This window comes from Telopea speciosissima, chromosome 9 (assembly GCF_018873765.1).
Source record: "Telopea speciosissima isolate NSW1024214 ecotype Mountain lineage chromosome 9, Tspe_v1, whole genome shotgun sequence".
NCBI classification, from domain to species: domain Eukaryota; kingdom Viridiplantae; phylum Streptophyta; class Magnoliopsida; order Proteales; family Proteaceae; genus Telopea; species Telopea speciosissima.
In genome coordinates this window covers 846,561-864,285 of record NC_057924.1, presented here as the reverse complement: position 1 = coordinate 864,285, position 17,725 = coordinate 846,561, and the positions used below count along the sequence as shown (strand labels likewise).

Sequence of the window (17,725 nt, the reverse complement as noted above, 5' to 3'; positions counted from 1 at the left end):
TGCGGGTGAACTTACAAAAGTTAAAGGAACATTGATTACTATCCATCAGCCTATAGTTTTGTCTATGTGATACTTTGGAATCTCACTCATATCCGATCCAAAATATTTGATGAGATTTTGATTTTTTTTTTTTCTTTTAATGGTAAAAAGAAATATATTAAACTAGAGAACCGAAAGATATACAAAGTTTTTAGATTGAGCATGCCTAGATAGGTTAAAAGCCAAAACTATACAAAAAGTATCTCCTTATTTGTCAAAGTAGATATCTTGGAATATATTAGTGATATATATTAAGTCTTTTATAAAATATCAATGCCAAAGAGATTTGGTTGAAGATGGAAGAACATCAATGATTTGTTGATTTAAACACCACACTTCTTTTATCTTCAACCCCACACTGGCAGCATAGTTGAGGCATGTCCGGATACTAATTAGTTCAGGTTCCATATAAGTAGTGGAAGTTATATATCTTGCGGCAAAAAAGATAAACTTGCCATCTAGCAAAAAGATAAAAGACCATCTTGCCAAACTTAGTCCAGGTGTTTGGTATACTGCACAAATTAAAACAAGAAAATTGAAATTTGGTAAGGAAGAAAAAGATGGAACTAAGAATTCCTCATCATTACTAAAATGTACATCATGCGACGAAAGTGAGAGGTGGGGGGGGGATAAATTTAAATCTACTAAGCACTGTTTGACCTGATTCATTATCCAAATTGGATCAAGATTTCCTGACCCAATAACAACCTTGTTCCTGACTGCCCAATAACATTGTGAGATTTTAATTATTAATTATGAAAAAATTGACTTTACCTCAACATTTCCACCCCTAACAAAACTCCATCACATGTGGGTCTCATCTTCCCAACAATCCCACACCACCTTCTCTCTGAATAAACAGGGCCGGTTTTAAATTTTAGAATCAGTAACGGAACTGGTCAAAGAGGATTCCAATATGAATCAGACCTGAATCGATTCAAGAATCGAGAATCTAAGCTATTTTATGGTGAAAATCAAATTAGTTGAAGCATTGTGAATCGGTCCATTCAAGATGGATTATAAAGAAAATGACTAGGAATCGGCCGATTTGGATTCGATTTTCATTCAGGAAGCAACAATTGGGAGCGGTAGAAATTGGGATCCGTGTCAACCGATTCACCGATCTGATTCCTTATTTATAAAATGATACGAATAGTGGTTTGGTACAAACAAGGGTAAAAAAAGTAACCAAAACACTACCTGGTCGCATGGCTCCTGGGCATGGACATTTCACCCTCCCAACTATGAAATAAAAAATGACACTTACGTTGATGCTCTTGTGTGCATTCTCATTGCCCTTGTGCTTGATTTTTATAGAAACCAAAGGTAAATCTGTCCAATATGATCTATGTGGATCGAAATAGGATTGGTATTGGCTGAGATCATTCCCATACCTATTCCTAAAATCGTGATCAGAATTATTGAGCATGAATTGGTTGTTTACCCTATACTGGTTTGGTATCCCCCCTGTTTTTTTTATTTTTTGGGGAAAAAGAACGCTATTCGATGATGTGCTTGTGCGTGTACGTGTCAGACACAACCTAGTGCAAAAAGACCGGCACTACCCCCTGGAAAGACAGAAAGGGCCAAGGGCAGTGTTAGTCTTTTGCATTGGGCTGTGTTTGGGCACAGGTACACGCTTAGGCACAAAATCCGTTAGCATTCTTTCTCCTTTTTTTTTTTGTAAACCGCCCCTGTTTTTATGACAATGATATGTTCAGATGGTAGGTAATTGGTTCGGTCTGGTTTGAGTCAAGTTGAATCGATTTTTGATATGGTATTAGGTTAATCTGAAATCAAGCTGTTAATTAAAAGGAAATTTTTGGTTTCAATTGGTTTTGGTCTCAGCATGTTTTTATAAAAAAATTGATTTGTATCCTTTGGCCTGATCTGCCTAGTTGGTGAGCTGTGTGGTGCGCTTCGAGTTCGAGTCTCCTAGTTGTTACCTTCCCCCTCCCTAGTCCTCCCCCCCCCCTAATACGAAATATATATATAAAAGCTCCCAATTCCAAAAAAAAAATATAAAAATTAATGGGATTCATTGCTGCGGTAAATTTAGAAATCTAGGAATTTTTTTGTCTTTCAGCATGCTAACTTGTCCCCTGAAATTTGTGTTAGCCGGCACGAAAATAAAGATCAACTAGCAGATAGTTAAGAAGCAACAGTGATCATGGTTTATAAAAAAATAAGTATCAGATCGGACGTATTAATCGATTTGTATCAGTATCAGTTGTGCCTGTTACAAAAACTTATCTTATTTGTATCATTAGTAGAACAGTTCTAACTAAAGGGTAAAACTGTCCGATTCAACCTAGGACAGAATGGATATCGGTATCGATTGAGGCCCTAAACCTTTGCAATTTTTTAAAGCCATGAATGTCGTAGGTGGATACTTGTCTAAACAGCGAAAAATGAAAGGAGAGAAAGGGATGACTTGGATTTGTTTTTTGTTTTTTTTTGGGTAGGTGAATACTCATCAAAGAAGAATAAAAACAAAAAAAAGAGGATGATGTGGATCTATTCAACCTTTTATTTCAAGTTTTATACCATCAACTAACGGAAGGCTAACGTGAAACTTTTAACTATTGGATGTATGTATTCGGTTCTCCTCTAGTTGTGGCGGGAGTTGAAAGATTCAGTCCAACAAAAAACAGGGGGGTGTTTGGGTTATTTCATAGGCAGGCCCACTAAGAAATAATCAAAACGCCCCGTTTTTGTTGGGCTGGATCCTCCAATTCCTACCATGGCTAGAGGAGAGCCAGGTCCGTGGATATAACATATAGGGATTTTTTTTTTGGTTGAACGAGATCATAGGGATTTGGCCTTGGTTTCAATTTTGAAGCCAAGTAGACCTTACCAAATCACAAAAAATGGTCGAAGAAAGGCATTCAAACCAGGGTTTAAAAAATATGGAATTGGGATCCCATTTTTTAAATATTGTTTCCAACTCGACTTGTGCATAACAAAATCAATTTTTCTTAAAAAACAAGGGTAATTCCATCCGATCTGGATCGATTCAAGACAATCTGGATTAGTATTGTATTGATATCCGCTTTCGATACCTTAAAACTAAGGGTGTTAATTGGGATGGTTCCCGGTACTTGGGACGGGATGGTATCGGTACCAGTATCAAAAGTGTCAATCCCAGTACCGTTCCATTTACTTAACGGGACCAAACCTAGATCCCAGTACCGATTACTAGCGGGACGGGACGGTACCGGTTCCTAAACGGTTCTAGGCACTGTAGAAAAAGGAAAAAGTTTAATTGTTCCTAATGGAAAAATCCGATTGTGTTTTCCTCTTTGATTTCCCAAACAAAACCTTATTATCACACATGTTACTGTCACATGGTACTACTGAGTGGAAAAAAGAAAAACTTGGTACATGAAGTTGCTTGCAGGAAGAGAGAGTAGCACTGAACCAGGATTTTGAGAGGCGAGACTTCAAGAGCTGCGGTTGTCCCGTCCCTAATGCATCATAAATATAATTCTTATACCTTATTTTTTCTCCCAAAAAAAAAAAGATCTTATATATTTTTTCTTTTTTAAAGGGTACTAGTATGTCCGGTACCATTCCGGTACCTTATTGGTATTTTGGTACTGGTACCGTTGGGAATCCCGTCCCAAAACCATCCCGTCTCATTTATCATTCGGTACCAAAATCAGATACCAGTACCGTCCCATTTACTAATGGAACGGTACAGTACCAGGTTTTAGCGGGACGGTATTGGGACGGTTCCCGATTCCGATCCCAAATTGACACCCTTACTTAAAACCATGCTCAGAAAGCATTGTAGTATTTTTTTCTCCCCTTGAACTCACTCAAATGAATTCCTCGACCAATTTCATGTTGAACCCACTTTTGGTTGCAACTCATTGCTGATCTCTTTTTCTCTCTCTCTCTTGATCGATATCTGCCTGGATTGGTATGGTTCAGCCCCAGAATCAATATATTTCAGCTATCTATATTTATGTAGAACAAGGTTTTAAAAGATGGAATCGGTCCCAAGAACCCTAAAATCAATCATGAGATAAAAAGATACAATGATTCTAAGGTTGTTAGGTGTGAATCGGTCATATCAAATTGATTAGAATCGAGATCGATCACGACTAATTCCGATCCAAATTGGCTGATTCCCCAATCCAATTTTCAACTCTTAAACCATGGTACAGAATCGATTCGGGTCGGATTTAGGGAGGCCGATCCAATCCGATTAAGCTGGAATCCGAACCGTTTTTTGAAACCCTGCTCTTCTCTCTTTAATAGTAGACAACGGCGGGTAGACTGTGGCGTTACAAAGCGAACGGAGCTTTTAAATTCCCAAAACAATTTATATATATCAAATAATTCCATAATAAAAAATTAAATAAATGGAAATAAATTCCCATAAACAAATGGTAATAAACTCAACAACAACCGCCACGACTAGCCTGCAACCGAAAAACGAACCAAACCTAACGGATGGTAGAGAGCAACACAAATGCTATGTGTCGTAAACGAAGAAGGCGGAGACAAAACTACAAGAAGAGGAACGCTTCGTTTTTGCAGGATTTTGATGTCTCTTCTTCCTTCCAACCATTCTCTCCACCTGCCGTCTCTCTAATAAAAGGTCTCTCATTCCTCTTTCCACTTTCTTCATATCTATCTCCCTTCCCCTCTTTTCTCTCATGGTGGAATTGGTTTTACTGCAGCATTTGAACGTATGGGCCTTTTTTGATCATTTCCAATGGAACTAAGTTGAACCAAATCGTTCCTTTCTGGTTTTGCAGCAGCATTTGAAAGCACAGGTCTTCTTCTGACAATTTTTAATGCAAACTTCTCAATTATTTCCAAAATGTCACTCAGAAATAGAGAGTTTTTTAAGAAACCATCTCATTTATATCATTCTTTCTTTCCCCTTTTTTTAAATTGTCAAGGTTCATTACATTGACTCCATCTTGGAAGCTCTAATTACGTATTCAAATGATATGAAAAGCGAGAGTGAGATAACATGAGAAAACTCAATTTTTGTCATTTTGATAAGCTTGCAGGTTTATCTGTGAGAGGCTTTTTATAATTGTTGAAATTATGCATATTTTATCACCACTTCCTTTTTTCGCAAGAAGATTCTAGTCAATGGAATTTCTAAGATCTCATTTGATGCACTGAATGCGCTCCATGGTTAGGAATGGGAGGGGAATTTAGTCCCACATTGGTTGGGTAGTGTTTTGTAGTTTAGTTTTTTACCTTGGAAGGGCTTCTCCACCCTGAAACTCAGGCTTTTGGGTTGGACGCCATTATCATTGCTCTGACATTTATATTTTACATGTTCTTTGGATGTTTCTGCCCTCCCAATTTGATTTATGTCCTACCAATGTCAATGGAATTTCTAACTTTCTCCTGATATCTTTTGAGGTTTTTATGAATTTGGAGTTAATTAAAACTATGTAAGTTTGCCTTATTCTTCTTTTCTATCTCCTTATTAGTCTACCATATCATCCATTCTTGAATTCGAGCTATTTAGTTAGCTGGATTCAGTTTCTTTAAACTATATACTTCTCTTCATCTTGTGTATTTCTTTCTCTTAAAAATATTTTGATGAATATATTTTATTGCTTCATTTGTACTTTCTTCTACTTCTCATCTATAACCTTAAATTATTCACAATGAACATAATCTTATATCAGTTGCAATTTGTTTTTGATTGGATTATTTCCTACGACATTTCTTATACTCCTTGCTCATAGTTAAATCCTATTTTTGATTGACCACACTTCTGTTTCATTGTTAGTTTTATTTATTCTGCAAGGTCTTTCAAATTGATTTTTTATCTTATTTTATTTTATAGGTGAGATTAATACAATAATAGGCTTCACCCTTGAATTAGTCATCACTTTGATGAGAACTTTGTTGACAATATCTTGGCACCTTGATAATTTAGACATTGTTAGAAAACCTTGATTTGAAGTTTGGGCCTTTATATCTTTCATTGATTTTTCCATAAACATTTGGGGAGTGGCGCTGCTGATATTTTGAGTTTTTTTTTTAATTATTAATCTTCAGTTAAGTAACCCCCCCCCCCCCCTCTTTTTGGTTTTTAGGTTGGAGATACAAAGCAATGGTCCATTAGTGAATTATGATTTTGTAATACTTACAGAAGTAAAAGCATTTAAGATAGAAATCCTAGCTCCCAACCCATTTGAGTTTTTTTTTAATTTATTTATTAATTTGATTCTTCTTTCTCATATTTTGAATGTTATAGGTACTTGCTGGAGTTAATCCACTCTGTTGTAGTCCTCCCTTTGATGCTGGGTGTCCTTTCACTGATGCTCGTGGTTGGGGATGGGTTACTCATTGAACTTGTGTAGCAGATGGATAACAAGGCAGAGACAAGCCAGGTCCACTCTCATCTCATAATCTGTTTCTCTTTCGCTTTTAGCTAGTTTGTTAGTTGATCTTTTCTAGTAGCATTTAATTACTATAGCACTCCATTAGGATGAACATTCCACTTGTTTCCCTTGACTGCACCTTTTATGCAAATAAAAGAAAAGGATACTAAACCAACAAACGAGACACAAACTTGTAAATTGTGATCTAGTTTAATACTATAACATATAGGTTATAGGTTGTAAGACTCTTGCCCTCAATCCCTTCCCCCTCCCCCTCTTTCTTTTTCAGAAGCTTTCTGTAGTCTGTTGTTTTGTGATGATGGTTTCTAATGTAAGGATGTTGATGAGACAGATGGAATCACTAGATGAAAGATCGGTGCTTGAGTTCGAGGATGCAACCCTTGTTAGCCCAGCTTCACTTGAAAAAAGGGCCCATTCTCTGGGTGCAACTCAGCATGCATCATTTTCAGGAGGTCCGCAAGTTTATAGTGTTGGGTCTATAGGGGATAGAGTGTTCAGAAGCCTAAAGATTGTAGTATTCAAGCCCAAAATCAATTTACTTATGCCTTTTGGCCCTCTGGCAGTTATTGTTCATAGTTTGACTGGTCATCATGTGAGTTGCACTTCACTATATTGGTGTGCGTAGTAGGTTTCATACATATTATTTGTTTTGATACATTTCTTCAAATGCATTGTAGGGTTGGGTTTTCTTTCTAAGCTTACTGGGTATTATGCCTTTGGCTGAACGTTTGGGTTATGCTACGGAGTAAGGATTCATGCAGTATCCCTATTACAATCTAGTATTAGATTTCGCTGGTGTGGAATTTTTCCATAATGCAACTTGATAAGGGGCAAGTTCCTAAAAGCTCGATTTTCTCTCTGATGCAGGCAGCTAGCATTCTTCACTGGAGCTACCAGTAAGCTTTCTTTTAGTGTGGATTCAGAGGATGAACTATAGAATTATTCCACTTTACTGCACATCTTCTCTCTCTTGTTGCTTCTTTCCAATTCTTGTTATAACATCCTAGTGAAATTATTATTGTTGTGCATCTCTGGGTACATTGTAGAAGTGGCATGATGACATATATTGTATTTTGCATTTTTTCTGCATTTTCTTATTCATTTTTGTTTTCTTGATTTTATTTTGTTTTATTTTTTACCGAGGAAGAAGAAATGTCATAGGCAAAGGGAGCAAATAAATAGAAGGAACTTCCTGGGAAATATTAATTGTCATAGCTAATAAAGCTGCGGAAATGGGATATAGGATGGTCAGGAAGAGATGACTTGCATTGACAATTATCATCCAATTCTAATCTTAATCTCAAGAAATTTATTCGGTTGTTTTTAAATTTATAGACACTTTATGAGAACTTCAGTTTCCATTTAAGTATCTATATTGCTTATAAGGTTTCTCATAAATAGATTATTCATGGTCGTATTCAATATGTTTCTTAGTGTACTCGAAACTGTATTTCCTTGGCTTGTATGATTACTTATAAGATAGACATCAATGCTGCAGCATTATTACACCTGGGATAATCACTATGTGCTCAGTTGGCATATGGTTTGCACTCATTTTATAAAACCTTTTTAGCAAAGTACAACATCTCACATTGTGACCTCATTCTGGCTAATAACCAATACATCTTACAGAAACATGGTGGACTTCTTTTGTGTTTTTCCTGGGGAACTGCTTCTTCTCTTTGTTTGTCCTAACAGTTCTCGTCCCAGATGCTCATTGGGTGGCCCAAGCTCATTATAGCAAGTGTGGCTACTCAGTTTTGTATCTTTTCAAGGATCATCTCTTTGTTTGGGAACTAAAAATATCGTCCTGGGATCAATTTTTTATCTGAAGAGCTTTAAAAATATATATATAAAGAAGCAATCTTCCATTTCCCAATCAGTTGAAAGCCTGTAACAGATACCAACAGCAGTCTGTCATGTTTAATAAGAACATGGAAGGCAGTCTTCACTGCAATTTATTGTAGTTATATTTAATCCTATTTTCAAGACAAATTACGTGGATAATATTGTTTTATTGTTTGAGGAGAATCTCATCATGGTATTCATCTGCCTACATACAACTTCCACCACACATATCTAGAAGAGCTTAGGATTATGTGGTTTATCTTGGTTAACAAAACTGTTTGACAAGATAAGTAGAACGAAGATGGAGTATATGGTGTGTAACCTTAGTTACACTAAGATGGATAACGAAGTGGTGAAAATTGAGGAGAGAGAGATACTGCAAAGTGATTATTTTAGATATTTGTGGTCAATCATAAATAAATATGGCGATATAGAGGATGGTGTCGCACATAGAATTAAAGCGGGATGGATGAAGTGGAGAGGTGTGTCCAAAATGTTGTGTGATCGATATTTTCCTTTGAAGCTTAAAGGAAAATTCTATAGAACAGTCGTACGACCGGCTATGATGTATGGGGCAGAATGTGGGGCAGTTAAGAAGCGTCATATAGATAAACTAAGTGTAGTAGAGATGAGGATGTTGAATGGATGTGCGGAGAAACTAGGAAGGTTAAAGTAAGGAATGATCATAATAGAGCTGATTTGGGAGTTGCACCGATACATGATAAGCTCCGTGAAAGTCATTTGAGGTGGCATGGCCATGTTCAATGGAGGCCTTGGGATGCACCAGTATAGAGGAGTGATTTGATTCAAATTGAAGGAACTAAAAGAGCTAGGGTCTGGCCTAAAATGACCCTAGGAGAAGTAGTGAGGAAAGACATGCATAGTTTAGGCCTTGTCTCAAGTATGACCTCGAATAGAGCTGATTGGAGGGCAAGGATCCATGTAGCAGACCCTATTTAGGTGGGATAATGTTGTGTTCTTTTCTTGTTACTATTATCATTAATATTTTGCGTTGCAAGGATCCATGTAGCCGACCCCATTTAGTTGGGATAAGACTGAGTTGTTGTTGATTACAACAACAGTATGTTCTCTATGGGAATAATGAGGGAATTTGTCTTTCCATAGTTTGTGACTCATCTATGTCAAGCTAGTGTTGTTGAGGCAAGAGGTGCATGCAAGATGCCAAGGCCTCTAATGCGCATGCAAGATAAGGCGTGTGCATGACTAGTCAAGCGTGATACTTCTTTTTTTGAAATATTTGAAAATTGAAATATTATGTATATATAAATTAGAAGATAGTATGAGACAGTCTATGGAAATTAACACACTAGGACAGTAATCAACTAATTGCACAAAATTGCAAGCAACCATAAGAGGTACATAACCAATATGGATGGTAACAAAGCCTGTGTTTTAAAGCATTAACCATTATGTGAAATGATTGCTCATAAGTTTTAGTGCAAAGTTATAAAGCAGGTTGTTTGCTTAACCATAGCAAGCACTCTAGGGGTGCAATGGTTTGAGCAGTTGTTATGCTTTATTTGTCAAATAGAGCTTCCCTGTCACAAAGATGTACCAAAGGAGCACAAAAGTGTGCCTTAGATAAGTAGCGCATGGCGCAACACGTGCACCCATGATTATTAATGGAGTTGAAAAATACAATGCAAGTATTGTAGAGGTTGTAGAGGTACATTAGTCTACCTTGTTCAACCATTGAAGTACCTCTAGAACTTACAAAATAGATTGGCCATACTAAAATGGCCTTAATCATATCAGCGAAACATGTTGTAAAGCACAAGAATCTGGTGAATAATTCAAAGCATTCCACAAAATAGAACAAAAATTTGTTAGAGGGAGTGAATATTTTATTTCCAGATAGTGCTGACTTTTCTTTTCTCCTTCCTTTTAAACCCAGAATGCTTTCAGGATGCTGGGCATGTTTAGTAAATTTTTTATTAATAAAGGACATACCCAGTGCACGGTGCTGACTTTTCTTTTCTCCTTCCTTTTAAACCCAGAATGCTTTCAGGATGCTGGGCATGTTTAGTAAATTTTTTATTAATAAAGGACATACCCAGTGCACGGGGCTCCCACCACTGTGGGGTCTGGGGAGGGTCATAATGTACGCAGCCTTACCCCTTGCTTTTGCAGAGATACTGTTTTCAGACTCGACCCTGTGACCACTTGGTGGAAAAAATTACAAACTGATTGCAATTTAATGGAGCTCAGAGTCTGTGCATACTTTAGATTTGCTTCCTTCTTTTTGTAAGTTGGAAGTTTTCTGTTCTGATTGGAGATCAGAGCAATACTAAACCACATTTTCTGGCCATTTTAGCAGTTTTTCTGACCCAAATTGGCTTCAAATTGGTGATTTTATCCCCCCTAATGATGAACTTTAAGCCCACATTTGTTTAAGTGACTAGTCATTTTTTGTTCGACACATGTGTAAGCCTTCTTGTCATTAATTGGTAGTATAGAACTATAGATAGTATTACTCCTAAAATGATAAAAGAAGCTTGTGAATAATGTCGGTTTACTAGGTGTTTGGAAACAATTTTCTTGGAGAAAACTGATATAAATGATCTATCCTTGTTCTGTTTACCATAGGATTACACCTTGTTTGATAATGGTGCATGTGCTCATGCCTTTCTTTCTACTTACACCTATGACTTTTTTTATTATTAAGTATCCAAGGACATCAACTGTGATATCTCTAAGGTTGCTTTTAATCTATTGAGTTGGAACGTGCAGTTGGGGGTCTTTTAAATGCAACATTTGGAAATGCAACCGAATTGATAATATCGATTTATGCACTGAAAAATGGAATGATGCGTGTGGTTCAACAGTCATTACTAGGTTCAATTTTGTCAAACATGTTGCTGGTGCTTGGTTGTGCATTCTTCAGTGGTGGAATCGTTTTCTATAAGAAGGAACAGGTGTTTAACAAGGTAACATATCAAAATTCTATCCACAGTCCTATTTTCTCGAGTATTTTTCAGGAGTTCATGTAGTGATTTATGAAAGGTGTTATGATTATACCTTTAATATTTAATAATGAGCAGGCAGCTGCTGTCGTGAACTCGGGGTTGCTGTTGATGGCAGTTATGGGCCTAATGTTTCCAGCTGTCCTCCACTACACACACACTGAGATACAGTTTGGAAAGTCAGAGTTAGCCCTTTCAAGGTTTAGCAGCTGTGTTATGCTTGTGGCATATGCTGCCTATCTTGTTTTTCAGTTGAAGAGTCACACGAATCTGTACATGCCAGTTGATGAGGTTAGTCTCTTCAATGTTCCCCAGAAGTATGCTGTGTTCTTGTTCCCTTCTAAATGTTTGGTATGTTTATGTAGGTTAACAATTTATTTGTCATAATAATTTGACTGTTCCCTACTTATCTATTCTTACTTGTTTATGTTATTGCTGGGTGGACTTCAATTCGATAAATGTGATGGACATAGGGAGAAAGTCCAACTGAGGGAAGCTCTGATGATGAAGTCCCTGAGATCTCAAAGTGGGAGTCAATAATATGGCTTTCAATTTTGACTGTTTGGATTTCAGTCCTCTCAGAGTATCTTGTTGATACTATAGAGGTAACAACCCTTGTTCACTTTAGATTCTAACCCCCTACTCCTTGATTGATTAATTAAATCCTGTGAAAAGCAACCTTATATTTCCTTTTCACATGAGTTATCTTCATACTACTTCATATCGAATCTGTTTAAACACTATGTTCCTGGTATAGTTTCCTTCTAGTAAAAGTTCCTAGGACATAAACTGTGACGAATGTCGCTCTATTCTTCTGTTTTATGTCCCTATCTTCTTCGTTGGAATGAGAGCAATTAGTTTCTTTCTTTTTGTAACTTGCAGATTTCCAACAAATTTGTGGGAACAATTTCATTTACTGGTTTTAACTCTTCTATTTTTTTTTGGAAACAAGGAAACTTTTAGTTACGATTATTAGTTTAATAGAAGTTACTTTTCTTTAGCATCTCTCTTATTCTTGATTGTGTGCTATTCTGGTTGAGTTTTTGCAGGGTGCATCTGTTGCGTGGAAAATTCCAGTTGCATTTATTTGTGTCATCGTACTCCCTATCGTAGGGAATGCTGCAGAGCATGCAAGTGCAATTATGTTTGCTATGAAAGACAAGCTTGTAAGTTCTTGTATGGATGAAAATCTTTGAACTCCTTCATCTTACTATAAGTTTCTCATAATTTCTTTCTCTTTTTTTTTTGTGTGTAGGACATTTCCTTGGGAGTGGCAATAGGGTCGTCAACACAGATATCCATGTTTGGGGTAGGTACTAAACATTAGAGCCTGACCATGCTGGAAGTCTGGTCTAAAGAATTGATGTAAATCCTGTATACAACCTAATATGTACACATTTTCCATCCTACTGATATGATATTAATGGGATTACTAATCACCTATGGGATTATGGTTTAGAATTCCAAGAAGAATCCAGAATTTCGGGGATAAGGAACCAAGTTCAGGATAGGAGAAATCTATAAGTTGAATTTTACAGGTCTGATAGGCCTGCCCCCTCAAGTAGTCTATCAAGAAAGGTGAGCAGACAAGCAAAGTTTGACAGAAATTAAATGATCAGATTTTCAGATCTTGAAGAATCCTACCATAACTTGGAAACCAAAACCCTGACAAAACACAAAAATCGATAGAATGGTTTTAAGGTTCAAAACAGAATGCAATGATGATTCCAACCAATGATTAAACTGTAATCATAACCAGATTAGTAATATGACAGATTTAGTCCAGAAAACTCAGAATTGAAGAGGTTGAATTGAACTAGGTTACTTGAAATCGATTGGAAAACTGGCTTAGAATGGAATCTGATTCTAGTCATAATTAGGCAAATCGACATCAGGGTTTATCCAAGAATCAAACTGAAACTGAACGTCAAATAAGCATTAACTAGAAGATAAGAAACACCACCAGAACAAGAAATTGCAGGTTAAGAGAAATCAGATTTCTGAGCTAAAATTTTTGAGATAAAAGGGAAAGAAGATTCGGTTCATTAATCCACCTAAACTAAAGGTCTGGAATCTGCCAGATTCTCACCTGGAATTCACTGATCAATCCGTCTTGAATCCACAACCGACCATGTCTGAAATCCACCGACCGGCAGAGCAAAAAAGCTTCTCATTTATAGTGATCATGTGACACAGTAGAAGATAGGTGGGCTAGATATCGTTTTAGCACAAAACGACCCTCGAATCCACAAGGTCGAAGATAAAGACGAAATGGTCAAATTGAAGATTACAAACCCTAAAGAGACCTTATAATAGGTCAAATACAATTTGAAATTCAAAAAATGCGTCAAATTCAAAATTCAAATATTGTGCCAAAAGTCAAAATTCAAAACTTCGACGGTCTTTTTTGCCTTCGAAATGTGCCCAAACGGCCAAAAACGCATACATCAGTGCCATAGGCCTGCTCCCTGAAGAGCTTGTCGAGATCTTCGATTTAATATATAATTCACCCTATTTCGCCCTCATACCTCCGACCAGTCCGGGTGGACTTTTGCTGGTCCAACCGGCTCAAGAACTTATTTGATATCTCCTCTTCATCATCATATGGTAGGCTTATGCCTGTACACTTATTTATAATATTGGGTTGGACTGAATATAACTGGCCTGGACCAATTCCTAGGCTGATAACTAAAACATAAATTTTAGACCGAGTATAAATTGCCTGTGCAAAAACCAAAACTACTCCCATAAAAATGGTCGCTTTGAACCCAATTTAGATAGTATAGAATACATCCTTGGTGGTAATGCATACATATGACATCTACACAGCAGTCCAAACTGGGATATGTGATGCATCTATGAAATTTAAGAAATGATAACCTATAGTTCCTTTGTTTATTTTTAACTTAAATTTTGTGTATTTATTTTTATTTGCATTGTGTAGTTCATTGTTTTGATCTTTTTATCAAAATATCTTTAAAATTCACTTTGATTTTATTATCTCTGCAGATTCCCTTTTGTGTGGTTATAGGATGGATCATGGGGTGTCCTATGGATTTGAACTTTCAACTTTTTGAGACAGCCACACTTTTCATAACAGTCTTAGTTGTAGCCTTCTTGCTGCAGGTTTGTCGGTGCTGATTAAGAAAATAAATTTTTCTTTAGATTGATAGTAACTGCACATTGTCGGGAAACTTAAGCATTTCTTATTGAGTATTGTCACAGTCTAGAACTTTTCTAGCTGTAAATGACCCAACCTTAAAAGTTCAATGTCTGAGCTGATTCTTTGCTCTTTTTATTGGTCGCTCAACACAACCCAACAAAATGTTAACCCAACTACTTGTGGTCAGTTTCGCAACTACTCTTTCTGGGTTGCTATTTTCTTTTGAATGATAAAATCTTAGATCTTGTATAATTTCATTGAACTTACTCGAGTTTGGTCTTCCCTTCTCCTTTTAAAGCCTTTCAATTTGCACCATAGCACCCAACACTGCTGCAGTCACTGGTTATGAATTTTATTAATAATGATTAAGTAGCATTCCTATTTGTGTTCTTTTGTGATCCCACATTTATTTCTTCGATCTTTATGTACTTGCCAACTGCATTTAACAGCTTCTATTTATGCCCCAAATTTGTTGCAATAAAAACAGTGCTATAAATATCTATGGTCAGAATGGAAGAATAATTGTATGGGAAAAAATATTATATATACATGTGAGTACAAAAGCAAAAGACCCTTCTTTTCTAATCAAAATACCAATATTGCACTTGTTTTTACCAAAAAAAAAAAAAGGGACGCTAAGTAGAAACACAGTAAGTACTTGATGACGTGGTCTTTTGATGTTCACACAAAGTGCTCAATAGACTTAAATGGTAATAATGGTCTTTTGATTCCATTGTAGCTGTGGATGGAAATAGGGAGAAGATCAAAGGAAATATTTCCTTCTCAATGAATAGATGCTAATAGTGGTGTTCTGATGCCAGTTATTGTTCATAGTATGGGTGAGGTTAGGGTGAGACTTTTAGGATATGTTGCAGGGGCATATTTGCAAAAAGTGAAATATTGGTATGATTGCAGATTGGATAGACAGATCTCCAAAATGTCGTGTTTTTTCTTCTTTTTCCCCCGTTCTCCCCTAAACTTCAAGGATGTTTACTGGGCTCTTGGACTATTTGCTTCACTTTCTTACTTGCAGGAGGGAACTTCTAACTACTTTAAAGGACTAATGCTCATTCTTTGCTATCTAATAGTTGCAGCTAGTTTCTTTGTACATGTAGATCCTAGTTCAGTTGGTGAGTTCATTTCTCTTGCTATTTCTTGCTAGACTGCTTTGAATCCAGGATTTGATTATAACTCTTGCATTTCATTCTTCTTAAATTCCTGTACAAAAATTAACGACTGAATATCTACTGATCTGTATGTCTGATATTATATTTACCTGTTCAGTTACAGTCTGACAGATGGTTGAATAGAGTGTTCATGTTGATTATGTGTTCTGAACCATGTAGCAGAGAACGAATATAGTAATTCATTAACATTATTATAGTTACAATCTGACAGATGCTTATATTGAAGAAACTAGAACTTGATTCATTGATTGATTGCCGAATCCCTATTCTGATCCAAAATTGGCTGAACATTTCTTGTTGCCATCTGAGTACTAAATTCTTGTGCAGTTGGATTGATTGCATTGTTGAGCACTGATTTGATTTTTGGGTTTCTCTGAAAAAATCAGATGATTTGGGATGGATGAAGATTTTTTTTATTTTTTTTGTTTGGGGGGGGGGGGGGTTGGTGAACTATTGGTGCCAGTAGGTGCCACTACCATTTTAAGTTTTTCATTTGGGTTGTTCCTTACGACTACCATTAGCTCACATTTGGGTGAAATGCAGTCTGTGTTTTTAGGATTGGTTGAAATGGCCCATGTGGTGTGTGATCATTCACTCATTCAAAAACATGAATGCACTCATATACTTTCAAGTTTCCGTTCTTCTTGTCTTTGTACCACTCTGTTTAATCGTAATGTTGTGTAGAAGATTCTTTCAGCATGATGGAATTATCTCAAGTTAATGATAACTTGATTGCTGTTGTAACCTGTGCATAAAATGGAATTAGGATTTTTCCTTGTTTGCTATTCTTGTTAATAGTGTGATACTTTTTCATGATTCCCTGTGTATCTGCTTCAAATATTGGCTTTTTCCATGTTTCTGTTTCCTATTGTATGATGCGTGTTTCAATGGTTCCCTGTGTATCTGCTTGAAAGATTGGGCTGTGTGTCTTTCAGTTAGATAATTCCATTGGAAACTGAAAATGAGTTTTTTTTTTTTTTTTTTTCAGTGGATAAGCCTCCCAATTTTAGTGAAAGGTAGAGCCATGGAAGGATTCACAAGGTGCTTCTCAAAGTTTCTGGTTCATTTCCATTGTATATTTATTCAGCCATTGATTTTCACCAGTTTCTTGTTGGTCAATCATATTTCTTTTTCACAAGCAACTGTTCAGTTCTTATCCATATGCTTATTGATAATGAGTGTTCAAATTCAATGTAATCTTTGAATCAATTTTTGCCTTTGATTAGTTTTCCTGTTCATATGCTTGAAATGTTTGGTGTTTTTCTTTACTTTTTTGAAGACTTCATATTTCAAGGATCATTGTTTTCTGTTGCCTTTTGGGATTGCCCTTGCAATAGATCTTCCCTAGATCCTGATCCCCTTTGGACAACAAGATGCATTCTTGTTAGTTGTTAGCATATTCAGGTGAGCTGGCTCCGATCTTCTGAGAAAAAAAATGATGTTCGTATTGTCACCTCATTATTAGGGAATGATTGCCAACTAGGGAAGTACATTATGGAAATAATAAATTCTTTTGAGAATGGAGTCTATGGCGTTTTGTATGGGATTCTCTTATTGACACCCCATCAGGTGTTAAATAATTTGTAAACTTATTTTTCTTCCCTATTATTATAATATATTTGTTCTTTTTGTAAAGGTAAAATCCTACCATTTCACGTGCCTACTTGAAGAATGTGTAGATAAGACCAGGAAAAATCCAATTAAGGAGGTTACATGTTCTAAATACACATATAGAAGTGTCATTCAAACAGTCCTGTTATTTACTTATGAGACGAATCATAAAAGAGAAATGATCAATGATGCTAGTTGATCATGCAATCTGTCGACTTATTAGTTTTGAGATTAGCTCTCATCATCTCGAGTATGCCTTCCTGCTTGAAAATTAGGCTTCTCAGTGATCATTTACTCTGGGAAATGACCAGGGTTTTAAAACAAGGAATCGGTACTTGAATCGGTATGGCCAATTCTATTTCAAATGTGTTGAAATTGACCAGATTCTGACTGAACCTTAGAAACGCTGTATGGATTGCCCACCCCAGAACAACAGGAATCAGGATTAGGCTTGGCCAATTCTAATTGAATTTTCCGATTCGATCCAGGATTAGGCTTGGCCAA

At 36.4% G+C, this 17,725-nt stretch overlaps 1 protein-coding gene across 3 annotated transcripts; it reads left to right on the top strand.

The window, feature by feature from the left end:
- Window positions 1–4,724: 4,724 nt before the first annotated feature.
- On the top strand, window positions 4,725–16,819 carry LOC122640434 (vacuolar cation/proton exchanger 3). Of its 3 annotated transcripts, XM_043833629.1 has the most exons (14): window positions 4,725–4,826; window positions 6,120–6,192; window positions 6,313–6,416; window positions 6,760–7,020; window positions 7,106–7,173; window positions 7,296–7,324; window positions 11,028–11,224; window positions 11,339–11,551; window positions 11,734–11,865; window positions 12,310–12,426; window positions 12,516–12,569; window positions 14,270–14,386; window positions 15,457–15,553; window positions 16,599–16,819. In XM_043833629.1, the coding sequence occupies exons 3-14, from the start codon at window positions 6,390–6,392 to the stop codon at window positions 16,628–16,630; spliced, it is 1,344 nt and encodes a 447-aa protein (XP_043689564.1). In that variant the 5' UTR covers window positions 4,725–4,826; window positions 6,120–6,192; window positions 6,313–6,389; the 3' UTR covers window positions 16,631–16,819. The 3 variants fall into 3 exon arrangements, with proteins under 3 accessions (XP_043689564.1, XP_043689562.1, XP_043689563.1); XM_043833627.1 differs by lacking the exon at window positions 6,120–6,192 and having other exon boundaries at window positions 4,732–4,826; window positions 6,281–6,416; XM_043833628.1 differs by lacking the exons at window positions 4,725–4,826; window positions 6,120–6,192 and having other exon boundaries at window positions 6,239–6,416.
- Window positions 16,820–17,725: the final 906 nt, after the last annotated feature.